The 17,774-nt window shown below is 27.3% G+C and overlaps 1 protein-coding gene across 12 annotated transcripts in view; it reads right to left on the reverse strand.

Annotated features, from left to right (window-relative positions):
* Positions 1–17,774, reverse strand: part of LOC107436894 (exocyst complex component 4) — a 332,756-nt gene that overhangs the window by 16,128 nt on the left and 298,854 nt on the right. For all 12 annotated transcript variants that reach the window (XM_071184141.2, XM_071184140.2, XM_071184138.2 and 9 more), the window contains one exon: positions 17,564–17,772. In XM_071184141.2, the coding sequence (XP_071040242.2) occupies positions 17,564–17,772 (209 nt within the window). The remainder of the gene's footprint in view (positions 1–17,563; positions 17,773–17,774) is intronic.

Below are 17,774 nucleotides of genomic sequence, written 5' to 3' on the forward strand. Positions count from 1 at the left end.
TTGTGGAGAAGTACTACGAATAATGAAATTAACTAATACTGAAATTTCAAAAACCATATTTTTCCGAATTCCGAAAACCACATACCGAAAACCATTTTCTCTAATATATCATCCTGAGATTCAGCGTCTAATATATTGAACAACATTTGGAACAATTTTATCACTAAAGCAAATAAAAAGTACTTTGTAAAAGCAAAAGTACTTTATTACATTATATTCCGAAAACCATATTCCCTAGTATATCTTACTTTGATTCAGCGTCTAATATATTAAACAACATTTGGTACAATTTTATCACTTAACAAAAAAAAGTACTTTGTAAAAGTAAAAGTACTTCCTGAAAGTACTTTGTATTTCATTTCATTCCGAAAACCAAATTCTTTAGTATCTCTTCCTGAAATCCAGCGTCTAATATGTTGAACAAAATTTTGTACAATTTTATCACTTAAATAACATTTTATGATTCTTTTTTAGTCTGTATGCGTTTGAAAAACGATTGTCTATGCAAAAATATAATATAGATGTGTCATCTTTTGTCAGAATTTTAATTATAACAAAAAATTATAAGAATGGTAAGAAATTAGATTCAAGAAATCTTTTAAATCTTTTGGACAGTCTTATGACAGAAAAAATATCTTATTATTATTTGAATCATGCAAATTTTGTTCCATGACCAAAATGTGAAGAAATACACATTGTGAAAAAATACATGAAATATGTAAAAAGTGCTAAAAACTAAAATTTCTATTTCCATATAATAATTAAAATAACTAAATAAAATAAAATTTTATTAATTGAATTTTAAAAAAAATATTTTATCGCGTTTAAGAGTTTATTTTTTTCTAATATTTATCTTTCTATGTAAAAATCGCATCTTCTTGATTAAAAAAAAAAAAAAAAAAAAAAAAAAATCAAATTTTCATTGCATTTAAAAGTTTACTTTCTTCTGCTTATTTCTAAATAAAATTTGCATACTTTTGATTAAACTCGAAAAATCGATTTTTATCGTATTTATAAGTTTATTTTCTTCTACAATAGATATTTCGAAGTAAAAGTCGCATTTCAACGATTGAGCTAAAAAAAAAAATCGATTTTTCTTTTATTTATAAGTTTATTTTCTTCTAAGCTTTATATTTCGAAGTAAAAATTGCATCTTCTCGATTGAACTCGAAAAATCGGGTTTTATCGCATTTATGTTTACTTTCTTCTATGCTTCATATTTCGAAGTAAAAATTGCTTCTTCTCAATTGAACTCGAAAAATCAATTTTTATGGCATATCAAAGTTTTCTTTCTTCAACACTACATATTTCTAAGTACATAAGTCTAGTTCTCGATATGTTTCTAAGTATATAAAAGTATAAATAAGTAAAAGTACATAAGTATAAGTATATATAAGTGGATAAAGTATTTATACTAAGTTCTCGAAAAATCGAGTTTTATCGCATTTATGTTTACTTTCTTCTAAGCTTCATATTTCGAAGCATCTTGGATTTTCGATTGATGATGTGATTGAACTCGAAAAATCAATTTTTATCGCAAATCAAAGTTCTCTTTCATCAACACTACATATTTTTTTAGTAAAAATCGCAATTTTTACTATTATTTAAAACTCTGGTTTCAAAAAAATATGCTAGGATCAAATCGACCCAAAAACCTAACCTTTTCTTAAGGCCAAAGGTGTTTTAAATGATACCAGCGAAGGTAAAAGTTTAATTACCAAAAAAAAGGAAGTTAAAAGACAGCGATAAACAAATTTGTAAACCAATCCAAAAAGATGTAAACAAACAATTTCTAAATGACTTACAACCAATTACTGCTTTTTTCCTTGATCAAACAGCCAATCAATGCTTCGACCTACATTTTTTGATGGTTTGCATAAAGGGATTAATAAGTTACGATGACCACACCTGGGAGCGATATCCTTCATTTAAGAAGACAACTGTGAATTCCCGATTTTTTTTGAGACGTAGTCTAGACAGTGAGTGGATGAACTGCAGAATTTGATAAATGAAGGAAGGTAAGGACGGGGGGGGGGTAGGTTACCTAAACCACTTTAGAAGAATTAAAAGGAGTAGAAATAGTTAAGGAAAAAAAAATGAAACAATATGTAGAGTATGCACCTTTTTCGAAAAAAAAAAATATTTTAAAGAAACTTTAATTTGTTTTTAAATTTCTTCTCATGTCTGTTTAAAGCTTGATTGGTTTCAAATACGTTCATAAAAACAGCCTAAAAATCTATTTAAACATTGAAAAAAGCTTTTAAATGAGGACAAATAAAATAAAAGTTAGATTATATTTCGTTTATTAATTTTTCTGCTATTTTTCAAAAAAAAAAAATTAAAAATAAAAATGTAGGAAAATGGCTTAGAAATACTTAATGGGTTTTTATAATTAAAGAAGAAGAATTCTAGAAAATTCTTTATTTTTTTAAAAAATAAATTAAGAATGATTTCAAAATAAAATAAGTTATTATTCCCACTCTAACCCAAAATGCGCGACGAACAGGTTTTTCTGCGTCATACGTCACTCTGCCGCGAAGCAACATTTACAGAGTTCGTTGAAAAAGAGAGTAAGAATCTAGTTATTTTACGAGATAGTCGTAAAAATGTTCTTATTTTTATATCCTCTGCACTTTTTGCTATTTTTGGCTCTAAATATGTCTTGTTTAGTTTTTTGAATGACAAAATTAATTAGATAACTTTATCTGCGAAGAATTTTAAATTCCATCTCAAAGATTAAAATAAAAACAAAATGGTGCACCAAAAAAGAACTGTTTTAATATCGTTTTAACATATATGCATGGCTGCCAACATGGAGAGGAAAAAAAACCAGTATATTTTACGAAATAATATAAACTAGGAGGCTCCGCCCCCTGCTCGCTAACGCTCGCCAACCCCCGAGAATTGCTACGCAATCCTATGTGGTTCACGCCGTGAACCATGGCTCGCTGCGCTCGCTCGCCAATGAACACAATGTTCTAGCACAAAGACATAATATATTATCATCTAAGACATAGTATTTTATCATCAAAGACATAGTATTGTACTTATGTAGAAGAATTCTACCAATGTTCTTATTGGCTTTTAAAAAAGTATATTAGCTATTTAGATAAAAATCAAAACATTAGCTAAATAAGAAACATATTAGCAAAATAAATTATCAAATATTGCTTCACTAATATTCTGCATTTTAAAGCGTGAAAATTCAATGCATAAATAAACGCGAAATATAAAAAAATTCAATGCATTCAATACTAACACTTAAACGTTTTTTAGACGTTTAGGTAGCTCCCAGTAGAAAAATATCAATTCAACAGCGGCCTTTTAAAGCATTCTCACTTCAATTAATTAATTAATTCCTAATTGAGTTTAAATTAAATATTGTCATGTTTTTAGTGCATGAATCTGAATCGAACAACCTGATAATGCTCACTCTGGTTGTTGTTATCTGGTTGCTCACTACGTGCTCTTGCGCGCCGAATCCAATCAATTAAAAATGAAAACTGTTGCCAGCGCGAGAAAAGAAATATCATCGGTTTTATTGATACATACGTACGTATTAGCGTTTTATATAACAGGAATGAGAGTAGTCAGAAAGTAAAAAAGAGGAAATCCAAAAAAAAAAAAGAAAAAAAAAAGAAGAAAAAAAAACTATATATATATATATATATATATATATATATATATATATATATATATATATATATATATATATATATATATATATATATATATATATAAACAAAAATTTGACAAAAAAGTGCGATTTTAAAACTTGTAAACCATATGAATATAAATCCCGATATGAGACTTTTAAATCACGTAAATATGAAACTCTACATCGAATTTAAAAAATGCGAAAATACAAATCATGATTTTTGAATTTTTTGATCACGATGCATAATTTTTAAATCGCGCGATATTACAACCACAAAAACGAATCACGATATTGGATTTTAAGCTCACGTGAATACGAATTGCTACATAGGGCTTTAAAAGCTCGTAAATACAAATCGCGATATTGATTTTTTAAATCTCGTAAGTAAGAATCGCACTGTACAATATTTAAATCACCTGAATAAGAATCGCAACGTTCAACTTTTAAATCAGGTAAATATGAAAATCGAGATTTGATAATAAAATCGAGATTTTAAAAATGCATAAATACAAAACACGATATTGGATTTTTAAATGTCGTAAATAAGAATCATAATATACGATATTTAAATAGCGTAAATAAGAATCGCAATGTGCAACTTTTAAATCAGGTAAATACAAAAATCGATGATTGATATTAAAATCGCGTGAATGAAAATCGAGATCAGAATTACGAAAATACGAGCTATCCAGCCGACGGATAAAAAATACGGAAAATCTTATTTTCTGTGCGTGAAATCGGAGAAAATAGCTAAAATAAGTAAAAATGCGGAAAAGTTAGCAGCTAGGGCGTAGATTGAATTTTCTGTTTATCTTTGAAAATCGTAAATAAATAAAATTATTTTACTTCAATGACTGAATTTAAAAAAAACGGGATATTTATTTAAAAAAACGAAACTTTTAGAGAATAGGAGTTTTTGATAAAAAGGCTGAAATTCGAGAGACAAAAAAAGTCTCATCCCTGTATAAAGGTCAACCAGTTTTATCCCAAGGAAATGATTTTTAGAGAAACTTCAGAGGGAGGAAAAGGGACTTCAACAATTTCCCTCCGCGGAAATTTAAATTCCTCATCAAACATTTTAACTTGGGCAAAAAAAATTTCAGCGGAAATTAGCGGGAAAAATGGAAAAATCTGAAAAAAAGCGGAAATCCGCGAATCCGCGGAAGAATCTCATCCCTGATATAATAAGATTTGATGATAACTGTTGCATAATATACTAAATATTTCACATACAGGGAATTTTAGGGATTTTTATTGTCATAAAACAAAATTCATTATACTAATAACTATAAATGGTCTACAATATTTTCCATTTATGACTGACATAAAATAAATTAATATTGAATATTAATATGAATTTTAATATCGTTTTAACATATACGCATAGCTGCCAACATGGAGAGGGAAAAAAACAGTATATTTTACGAAATATTTCGTTTCAACAAATATGCATAGGAAAACATGGGTAGGAAAAAAAATTTAAATTTTACGAAATAATATTAATTTCATGAAAACTGTTGCATAATATAATAAATATTTTACATATAGGGAATTTTAGAGATTTTTATTGTCATCAAAATACAAAAAACTCATTACACTAATATATGGTCTGCAATATTTTCCATCTATGATTGACGTTAAATGAATTTAAAATTATTTTTTATTTCGGTAACTCACAATTTTTAAAAAAAAATATATTGTAGACAAGTAATTCACTATTGATAATTAAAAGATTTCATAATTTAAAAAGGGAGTTCTGAATGAAAACAAACTGAAAACTTTAGAACAAAGAAAATGAAAGAAAGAACAGCTTTAAACTGATCACTATAAATGAGGCTCACTTCATTATGTATTAGTAATACTTATTTAAATATTCAAGCAAGCAATAAATTCGGTAAAAATTCTATTTCAATAGGGATTCTTTTTCGAAAATTTGCTCAATTTCAGGGAATTTTCTAAAATTTACAAAAACCGAGAGAATTTTTATTATACCAGTAGAATTGGCAGCTATCTTTTAAAATGCATATAATTGAAGAATTTTTAAAAAAATTATATATTTTATTTTAACAAGCTTCCTTTGAATTCTTTTACAACTGATTTCAGCTGATTGCTGATCCATGAAACAAAAAGTTAATTTTTTTAAATTTATATGTTTATGCGTGGATATGAAAAATTGAACTTAACATAGGACATATAATTAAAAATAGCATAAATAATATTGACAAAGCATTAAGCGTATCGAAAATTAGACATAAATGCAAAACGCAACTCTTCAGTTATTTTACTGTATTTAACAAAGATGGTTTAAATTTTTTGTTAAATATTTTTATTTTATTTAAAAATACAATTTAATTTTAAAATTTATATAGAATGGTTTTCTTAGATGACTAACACAAATTTGAATACTATTCAAAATAATAAAATTTCATAGGTTTTAAATAACAATTTAAAAACCAAAAAATTTTAAAGTTCTTTCATTAAAAATACACTAATGACTTATTTATAACTAAAGATTTATGTTTGATTTTTAGAAAAGATTTTTTATGGGTTTAACAAAGAATTTTGATTCTTATGTCAAATGTGTTAAATAATATAATGCATCGTGAAACTTTCAAAATTTATATAATCTCGTTTTCAAAATCTAGATAAAAAAAAATAGTTTATTTCAATTTTAAACTTAACACTTTTTAAACAAAATCAAATGTTTTGTTAAAAATATAAAGCTCAGCTTTTCCTTTATGTATGATAAATAATTAAGTGCTGCTTAAAAAATCCAGTGCAGAGGACAAAAATCTGGTAAAATCACGGTACTCTATGGTAATGACAGGAAAAACATAATTCTGGTTATAACCAAAATATATGGTAATTAAAACATTATTTGCTACTTTTTTCTGATTACGCAGGTTTATCTGAAATTTTGTTTTTCAAAAATTATAGTTTCTTATTACCACACAGTTAGTAAAAAAATATAAAAATGAAAAGTACATTTATCTGAATAAATGGTTTCATGCCATGATCTAAGGTATCATGATGAAATTGTCAAATTTTACTATATTTAAAACATTTTATCACATTTTACCTAACCATATTTTATGTTAATTTACATAAAATATGGTTATATTTTTATATAACCATATTTTTTTTATGCCAGTCGGCTTGTGTTGGGGTTAGGGAACAGCCCGTGCATCAGAAAGGTTCTGGGTTCGAATCCCGAGCAAGGCATGGATGTTCTTTCATTCTCTGTACTATCTGTCTTTACTGTGGGAGCAACGTTGGCCCACCTAATATGGTGCTCCTGAAAGAGCGGTCAACAAATCTACCCTTCAGATGTCTGTATTGATGAATGATCATTCCCCAGGTGGGCAGTGGACAAAAAAAAAAGTATAATAAAATTTTCTAAATATTTTGCCACTAATGACTAAAAAAATAATTTTGAAACATTTAAATATATATTTGAATGCATTTGTTTAAAAAAATGAGAATAAAAAATTTGTTGATTCTTTAGCATTGAGGTAAAAACAACTTTAAGAATTCTAGTTTTTGCAGCAATTAACAAACTGACAAACTATTAGAAATTTAAGGAAATATGGGATCACTTTTTTTCTGAAAGAAATGCCACAGAAGTTTAAGTTTAATACAATTTGAGATTTAACTGAAAAAATTTTAATTTAAAAAAAAATTGAGAATTTTTATTATCATAATTTAAAACATAAAAACGCATTTTTAAACAATACAAAATTTTGAACGAAAGTATTTCGACCTCTGCATCAGAAAGGATCTGGGTTCGAATCCCGGACAAGGCATGAATGTTCTTTCATTCTCTGTACTATCTGTCTTTACTGTGGGAGCAACGTTGGCCCACCTAATATGGTGCCCCTGAAAGAGTGGCCAACAAATCTGCCCGTCAGGTGCCTGTATGACCTAGGTCATTATCCAGGTGGGCATTGGACATTTTTTTTTAATATTATGTCATCGTTAAATTTACTAGAATCATTACCGAAGCTCTTTTGTAAAAATTACCGAGCTCTTTGATGTCCCCATCGAACCAGAAAAGCGGTAAACTTTACCATATTCTGGTTGCTTTGAACAAATCTCTTTTCTTAGTATATAAACAGCATAGAGTTGACGAAGGTTTACTTTTTAGTACGTTAACTGCTTTGCGAATACTAGCTAAACCTCTTAAAAAATCATTTAAAAACAGTTAAAAAAAATTATAATATTTAGAAAAATGTAAATAATAATATAATACTACTCATAACAAAAAATAAATCGTAATACAAATCAGTAACTGTAGGATGATATTTTGAATTTTTTTTAAAAAAAGGATGACAAATTCCAGATAAATTAACATTTTTTACGGGACAGTACACAGAGAAAAAAATAATGGTCAAAACTGCCAGAATATGGTAAACTTTACTGTGCTTCTGGCTCTACAGCAGTGTGTCCCAAAATGTGGTACGCTTACCCCCAGGGGCACGGGAACAGTTTAGCAGGGGTAAGCGTTCTTATGCGAAATATTTTGAAACAAATGAAAATTTCAAAATTTTTATTTAAAAAACAAAGATAGCCATGAAAATTTACGATTACGTATTTTTCTATTGGTTATTTTTTGCAGAGTTAACAGCTAATAATTAGTGGTATCAACAGCAGGCTGTGACTTTTAACTTTTGTGCAATTTTTTATAACATAATATGCATTCATTTTTTTATTAGTGGCACACAGCGTTACGAAAAATTTAGAAAGGGTAAGCAAAAGTCATAAGTTTGGGAAACACTGCTCTCCGTTAACACCAAAAAGCTCGGTAATTTTAAATCGAAGCGCTTTGGTATTGAATTTGGAAAAATTGACAATAAAATAAGATTTTATAATATGTTTTAAAAATTTGGTAAATTAATCATGATACCTTAAAACATGGCATAAAAACCATTTATACGGTTAAATTTACTTTTCAGTTTTGTATTTTTTATAAAATGTGTGATAATAAGTACTATAATTTCGAAAATTAGAATTTTTGGTAAGCCGTTATCATTTGAACCAAATAATTACCAAATAAATAATTTAAATAACGTATATTTTGGTTTTTATTACCAAACTTAAGGTTCCTTTTACCAAAAATGTCATTATCATACAGCGAATTAATTTTTCTCCGTGTACGATTAACAAATTTGAGAATTAACGGGGAGAATAGAGAATTAACAATCAGAGTGGTTCATAAAAGTTTAATTATTTTAGCTTCAGTTTTTTTTATTAAAAAAACTAACTAATCCCAGTTAATGAAACTTAATTTCTTAAAATATACGGTGAAGTTTAAAATCGTACCGTTCATGAAGTTTTCCTCTCTAATTAGCTAATATACCTCGTTGTCTTTCTATCTCTTACTTCTACAATACTGAACACTGAACAAACCTTTTTTAAGAAATTTTGTTTTTCAACTTCTTCCCGGTTGAAAAGCTTTCACAGACTGCCTTGTTTTTATGGACAAGTTTTTGTGGAACATGGTTAATTATCAGAAAAAAGTATACAAAAGTTTTTAGAAATGAAAATCATTGTAGCATTTTACATCTTTGGGAGAAAAAAAAAACTGTAGGAGGTATTGAACTATGCTTTACTTTTTTAGGAGCAGAAATTTCAGCCAAAAGAATATAATAAAAAAGAATTTAGGTAAATTAGATTTAGTAGGTACTATTTTTTATTAACGTTTATGTTAATTAACTTTTTGACGCAGAATTTTTATTAAAAACATTTTTCAAGCTTTTTTTTATTATTTTGCAGTAATTTAGGTCGAAATAAGTGAAAAATATTATATTTAGCATTTTATTATTTTATGGTTATGAAATACAGCATGAAACGCCGGTGTCTTTTTCTGCACTAAAGGTAAAACTTCATCATCGAAAATTTTTTTAATTTACAAAATCAATTACTGATAAATTATTAAATATAAATGACTCCCTTTTTTGGCTTTCGAGTTTTAGTTTAAATATTATTCTGATTATCTAACACATTTTTTAATAACTATTAGACTGTTTTTTTATATTTAAAAAAGAGATAAAAGTGAAAAAAAGTAAAAAGGACACCGGTGTCCCTTCTGCGTCAAAAATATCGAAGCTAAATTCCAATAAGTAAAATTCAAAATGTGCATTATATAATAGCGTAAACAAGAAATGATGCATAATAATCTTATAATATTCACTTACAATTTTAGGAAATACTTTTAAGCTACCCGTTTAAAATATTTTCGAAATTAAGTTTCTCTTTCTAAAAGCAAAAAAAAAAAAAAAAAATTTTTTTTAACGGTCTTTATGATGTAAATAAATGAACATAATTGTTAAAATATAAACTATTTCAAGTATATCACGGATAAAAATTTAAGTTTCTTTTTCAATAACAAAATAAAAAAAACTGTTTTAATCTAAAATATTAAATAAAATAAAACACTTTTTATAAATAAGCATTATCCTACAACATAGAAAATAACACATTTTCAGACATAACATAATTTAATTTACTGTTTAGGTAAACAAAAAGCAACATTAAATTTGGGAAAGATTAATACGTTTGATTGAGCACTGCTAATGCATAAAACATTCGACAACCAGATTAGTTTTTTTTTTACTAAGACTTGCATATTTGTTAGAAATAATAAAAAAAAAGATGAGAAAATTGTTTTTAATAACAGAAAAGACTTCATCAACTGGAACTAATTACATTATCTAACACTCTAACGAAGTGATTTTACGAACAAGAAAGTAATCATATAGCCAATCTTCCTACTTAGATTTCCTGACATTATTATAAATTAAGACAAAAAAAGTTAAATTAATTATTTCGTACGAGATCATTAACAACAATCATAACAAAGATTGAGATAGATTAAGACGGAGAATGGGATGAAATTTATCAAGAAGTCATTAAAAAAGAAATGCTAAGTTTAAGGGGGAGGCATGTTAGTGTGTGACGATTTTTTTCACGGGAATATAGATTCCACGAGAAAAATGCGTATTTGTGGGACAGATATCTCAAAAAATAGAGAAAAGATTTTTGTGATATAGGATCTGATATTTGATTATTATTCTTAACACAGCTCGATATTATTATAAATTAAAAAATACGTGTAAAAAATATAAATTAATTATGTAGCTTGATCATCAATTAGTGTGGAAGATTAAGAGAGAGAAAGGGTTAAATTTCATAAGGAATAATAAAGTAAGTGATGCAAAATTTAAGAGAAAGGTGTGTTAACAAAATATAGATTTATTTCTGCATGCTAACTCTATAGGGGAAAAGGCGAATTTGTGACACAAATAATCTCAAAAAGTAGAAAATTGATTTTTGTGATATTTGATTATCATGGTTTCACGATTGATACTTTAAATTAATAAATAGATGCCAAAAAATTAATTAAGTTAATTATTAATAATTATAATAATTATGTTGTGAACAACAATTAGTGCGAAAGACTAAGAGAGAGAAAGGGTTACATTTCTTAAGAAATAATAAAGTGAGTGATGCAAAATTTAAGAGAAAAGTATATTAACAAAAGTTAGATTTATTTCTGTATGTTAACTCTATAGAGGAAAAGGCGAATTTGTGACACAAATAATCTCAAAAAATTGAAAATCGATTTTTGTGATATTTGAGATTATTATGGCTTGACGATTGATATTATTATAAATTAATAAATACACGTCAAAAAATTTATTAATTAAACTAATTATTAATAATTATGTTGTGAACAACAATTAGTGCGAAAGACTAAGAGAGAGAAAGGGTTACATTTCTTAAGAAATAATAAAGTGAGTGATGCAAAATTTAAGAGAAAAGTATATTAACAAAAGTTAGATTTATTTCTGTATGTTAACTCTATAGAGGAAAAGGCGAATTTGTGACACAAATAATCTCAAAAAATTGAAAATCGATTTTTGTGATATTTGAGATTATTATGGCTTGACGATTGATATTATTATAAATTAATAAATACACGTCAAAAAATTTATTAATTAAACTAATTATTAATAATTATGTTGTGAACAACAATTAGTGCGAAAGACTAAGAGAGAGAAAGGGTTACATTTCTTAAGAAATAATAAAGTGAGTGATGCAAAATTTAAGAGAAAAGTATATTAACAAAAGTTAGATTTATTTCTGTATGTTAACTCTATAGAGGAAAAGGCGAATTTGTGACACAAATAATCTCAAAAAATTGAAAATCGATTTTTGTGATATTTGAGATTATTATGGCTTGACGATTGATATTATTATAAATTAATAAATACATGTTAAAAAATTAATTAAGTTAATTATTAATAATTATAATAATTATGTTGTGAACAACAATTAGTGCGAAAGATTAAGAGAGAGAAAGGGTTACATTTCTTAAGAAATAATAAAGTGAGTGATGCAAAATTTGAAAGAAAGGTATGTTAATAAGAGATCAATTTATTTCTGTATGCTAAAATATTTTTATTATTAGATGCGGTTCAATAAAACAATTTTGTTTGGTTTAATTTCGAGCTCGATAACATACTTTAAATACTTTTATTTATTAAACCTTAAGATGGTTTTGTCACAAAAAAGCATTAAGCTGTAAAAACTAAGAAAGATGGCAAGCATTTCACCCGTAAGTTAAACATTTAAAACTTTTTATTATTTGATTATAAAAATTGATACATTTTTTCATTATAAAAAGCTTTTTATAACAAAAATACATTTTATAAAAAAAATTTTATACCTCGAAACATTTCGAATTTATAATAATTTGCATAGATTACAACTTTATAAAACATTTTGAAAAAAGAATGGACTCTAAAACAGAAATTAAAAAAACAAAAAAAACAATGTCTATAGAGTGTATTCGATAAAAAAATTTTTTCTATCATTGGGTCAGTTCCCAGACACGGAGCCTAAGTTTCTTCCACTTTTAAGAAGTTTATAGCTTAAAGGTTGTTAATCGTTTAATGGTTGAATTTTTTGATTAATTCAATTCGTAATTTTCACGTTTTATCCTTATTTAATAATAATTCCTTAATCAAAATTTGAAATCTTTCTATCAGAAAATTTAACTACAATAAAAAAGTTGCAATCTCAACGAAAAATAAAATTTAATTCTCGACTTAAGGAACATTCCAACTGATACAAACTTAAGGAACATTCCAACTGATACAAACTTAAGGAACATTCCAACTGAATGTGGCATTACAGTTATACTTAAAATGCACCAATCAAATTTTCAATTTCTAAAACTACATTTAATTTAAATTTTTACCTTGATGAAAAAGTGGCAAAAATATTGTCGGTGCAGTGTTGGAAAATGTTTGTATTAAAATGAAAAGCTTGTTTTCAAAACATTTGAATTCTATACAAAATCGTTTTTTTCTTCTTTTTTTTTTAACAAAAAGACAAGGAAGGAATGTCTCCACTCGTCGCTCAAGATGAAAACCAATTATACTTTTCAGTATGTTTTCGTACGGCATCGTCAAAACAGATTGGCGCTGGCAACAAAAGTTCCGTAACACAAAACTAACGTAATAATTGTAATTAAAAAAAATATAGAAAGCTTAATTGAATCTATTTATTTAAACTTTATTAGAGATTCTCAAACAATGAAGAGAAATTTAGGGAATTTAGCTGTTAACAAAATCTTGTTTCTCAATGAAAACCTTCCAGCTGAAACTTCACAATATAAATTAATGTTTTATTTTAATAAAAGCATCTTATTCAACATTTCAAATTTAGAGCAAAATGTTATTTAACATGTTTAATCAAAGCTCTCTAATTAATGAAGTGACTTTTGATTGAACTTTTAATCTTATTTCGTTTTGTTCCGGAAAATTATGTGCTAAGTATAACGTGTATTGTAATTATTGTTAATTTATATAATCACTAACGTAATTATATTAGCTACATAATCACTAAAATAGGTCATTAAAATTAAAATAATTTTAGATTAATCTAATTTTTATGCATATTTAATTTTTTTATATTTATTGTTTTCAGCTTTTATTTTTTTAAATGGGGAAAAAAAGCTTAGAAACAGTATCCTTAATATTTTTTAGACGGGAAAAGAACAAAAAAAACCAAGAATTAAAACTTTCAATGTCAAATTATAAAAACTCAAATTTAAAATAACTTTAGCTGAAGCAGGGAAAATTAAATTAATTTGTTTTAAATTAATGAGCTTATAATTTAAAAAGCTATCTTTCTGATTAAGGTTTGAAGCACAAATGCAATATTTTAGTTAATATTTTGAAAAAGATAACTAAATTATATCAAACTTGGGGACTGCTCACAAAATGCGTTAGATTTAAACAAAGGCTGTACAAGAATATTTTTTTATAAAAGAAAATAATAAATAAATAATTAAAAATAAATATTTAAAATAAGAAAAATAATTTTTTCAAATGCTTTTTTTAGCTAAATAAAATTGGGAAACAGAATAGCACTAAACCATCATATTATAGAGGAAATTTATTGAAACTTTAAGTAAGTGTTAAATTCAACAATATACCCCATTCAACAATGTATTCAATTTTGATATCATATTATCAAATTCTCGAACAAAATGGGACGCGTCAGGATCCTTAACGTAACAGAATAAATTATACTAAGACAAAAGTTTGTTAGCAATAAGAAATTTAGAATCTGATTTCAAAACATTTCTTTTAGATAATATATACTGTCAAATCGTAATATCGTAAAAATTTGAGGCAATCTTAATGTAATGAAAAGTTTAACCATATTTTTGTAATAACTTCATTACATGATACTATGGTTTAACTTGGATACATGGGTCAATTCAACACCATGTTACGGTTCTACCCTGAGAAAAAAAGTATGGTCAAAACTACTACAGAAATACTGATAAAATCCACCATTGTTTCTGGCTCTATCGGAACACTAAAATATCTTTTCATTATTTTGTTTTCCAGCTTTTTAGTTTTTTTTAAATAAATTTTTTTAAAAATATTTAAATACTTTATTTTAATAATTTTTCTTCTTCCCTTTTCAATAATACACAATAAATAAATACAAAAAACACGAAGAAAATTAAGAAAAACAATAAGTTTTATTTATTGCGCATAAGCTGCAAGTAAATAGAGCTCATAAAATAAAATCAAAATGTAGATAAAAACAAGGGAAAAATTACTGAACAATGAAAAAAGGGGAAAAAAAAGAAAAATAATAATAAAAATAACAAAAAAACGGAAGAAAAAAAATCCGAAAAAAAAGGAGAAATTTTTTTTAAAAAATCCGGAAAATAAAAGATATAATGTTTTTATCAGCCCACACGATTATAGCCACATTTTTAACTTATTGTGTTCTATTTTATTTGGTGTAATTTTTTTGTAAAATTTTTTGAGTGCTCCCCACACTATTGTATTGATATATTTTGCTTTGGCTATATTGATACAATATTAGAAAGCACTCTTTTTGCGGATATAATTGTGTGGGCTGATGAAAAGATTATATCTTTTATTTTCCGAAATTTTAAAAAAATATTTTCTCCTTTTTTTCGGATTCTTTTTTCTGGTTTTTTTGTTATTTTTAATTTTATTATCATTTTTCCTCCACCCCCCCCCTTTTCATTGTTCTGTAATTTTTCCCTTGTTTTATCTACATAGCAAGTGTTAGCTAGAATTAACACTTGCACTAACTAACTTTAATTTTGGTGCGAGACCTCATTTACTGTCTTAAAACCAAGTAAAACCTTAGTACATGTGAGTTAAATATACAATAACAAGATTAGATTTCAGACATGATAGACCACGAGCAAGTTTAGATAATAAATGAATACTTCCAGTAGATTTCAAAGCGCTAGAAGAGGAGTTAATTTTGAAACGTTTGAGATTTTAAGAAAGTATGTTTTGTTACGGACTTCCTAACTTGAAAAGAAACGAATATGGTCTATCACAAGGTATATCAAACAAAACATCATATACATTAAACTTTATAAAACAGTGCTAAAATATGTGCTTCTAATTTAGGTTCTACTGATAAGATAGCGTGCTTTTTATATCACAGCGTTTCCACAGTTGTAATGATTTTATTTTGTACACAAATTAGCAAGAAAAATTGCTTTTAAATAGAAAAATACTAAGGACCTAATTTATTCCTTGCTTTCATCTATGGCCAACCACACAAATATATATAAAAATTGCGATTACCACAATTTTATTAAGAGTTCGATAAGTTTCTGAGAGCATCGAAAAATTTGTTTATTTAATTTAAATTGTTGCAAAGGTTATTTTTTACATTTGTATCATTAAAAAACCCGGGCTATAGCAAATTAAATATTTGTGTGCTTGGATCAATGCGTGATAGTAAGGAGCATATTTGTTAATGAATAATAATCAACACTGGTGTGAATTTTTTTCCTTCAAATGTATATGTAGTCTAAGATGTACTTCTGTATTTTATATTGCAACTGAATTAAATACTAAACGAAGCATCAATTAAAGTTTTAGTTACACTATATGGTTGGCCATAGATATTGAAATGTACACTGAGAAAAAAAATATGGTCAAAACTGTCAGAAAGCGGTAAAATTTACCGTGTTTTTAGCTCTTTGGGATCAGCAAAAAGCTGGGCAATTTTTACCGTAGGGCTTTGTTAATGATTTTGATAAAAGTGACAACAAAATATTGTTTAATAATGTGTAATAAAATTTAGTAAATGTGCGAAAAATTTGGTTAATTACCGTAATACCTTAGATCATGGTATAAAAACCATTATGCGGTTAAATTCACTTTGAAGTTTTGACATTTTTTACAAAATGTGTGGTTATAAGAACTATAATTTTGAAAATCAGAATTTCCAGTAAACCGTTACCATATGAACAGAAAATGTTACCAAATGAAAGGTTTAAATACCGTGTATTTTGATATCATTAATCAGAAATATGGTTATTTTTTTTACCAGAAATGTCATTTCCAAACGGTACGGTAATTTTACCAGAATTTTTTCCACGTGTATTATAACTATTATACGATACAATTCGTTGAAAAAGCACTCTTCGTAGCTCTAACACAAGGCACAAATATTCTCTGTAATTTTTTTAAAAAAAAATACATCTCGTTACGTAATAGAACTAATTGAACCTCTTTCTTGCCTATAAAGATTGAAACAAATGTTTATTGAAAACGAAACTCCGTCCATCACACGTTGTATATTCGACAAAAAGACGCAAAATATTATCTATATTTGATCAACTGCTGCTGGTATCGATGCATGGCTGAAATATGCAAACAATTTGGTAATTTAATCACGAAACCTTTTTTTTTTATTTCCAATGAGCTGCACAATCGGTCTTGCCGATGAGCAGACCTAGTGCGTTCTCCAGAGGTGGTATCCACTCTTTTAGGACCACCACAATGGGCGAGATACCGTTCGTCATGTTAATTTGGACGTCTAGTTTCTGCCACACTAGATGGCAGCACCGAAACACTATTTGGATGCTAAAGTGCACTAGGAATTTAATTTTGCCGGAAATGCCAAGAGCATATAAGGCACTCCGGGGATCTTTTACATGCCGCATAATCATACGATATGGTCGCTAATCCGGTGTCTGGGCCGGGGATCGAACCCGCAGACTGGGCTCAGAAGACCGACGACAAACCAACTGTGCCACCCAGCCACCACGAAACCATAGAACATGGCATAAAAACCATATATTCGTATAAACTTACTTTTCAGTTTCGTATTTTTTACTAGATGTGCTGTAATAAGAATTATAATTTTGAAAAGGAGAAAAGTTATGGCTAGTAATGGCCTCTACAGAATTTGATATGTGCCTTGTGCTAAGAGTTGAAGCAAATAAAATATGTATTCTGCCTAGTTCAGGGATCTAAGCAACCCAAGTATAAAAAATAAAAAGCAATCTACATAAGGAAAGGAAGGGGTGCTATTTACGTTATTTTGGCTACAGCTCATTACTTTAGAGCCATGCGTCCGTAGACTACTGTCGGTGGCGAAGCACTTGCCGCACGTGTTGCAGACGTACGGCCTGTTCTTGGCCCGTTCCACTTGGCTCTCATGGTTCCGAAGGTGTTGCTGTAGATTTGATAACTGTATGAAGGCCCTGTTGCACTCAGGAAGGTGGCATTTATAAGGTCGCTCTCCT

The sequence above is a fragment of the Parasteatoda tepidariorum genome, chromosome 10 (assembly GCF_982258835.1).
Source record: "Parasteatoda tepidariorum strain Cologne lab strain chromosome 10, Ptep-v5.0, whole genome shotgun sequence".
Lineage (NCBI taxonomy): Eukaryota > Metazoa > Arthropoda > Arachnida > Araneae > Theridiidae > Parasteatoda > Parasteatoda tepidariorum.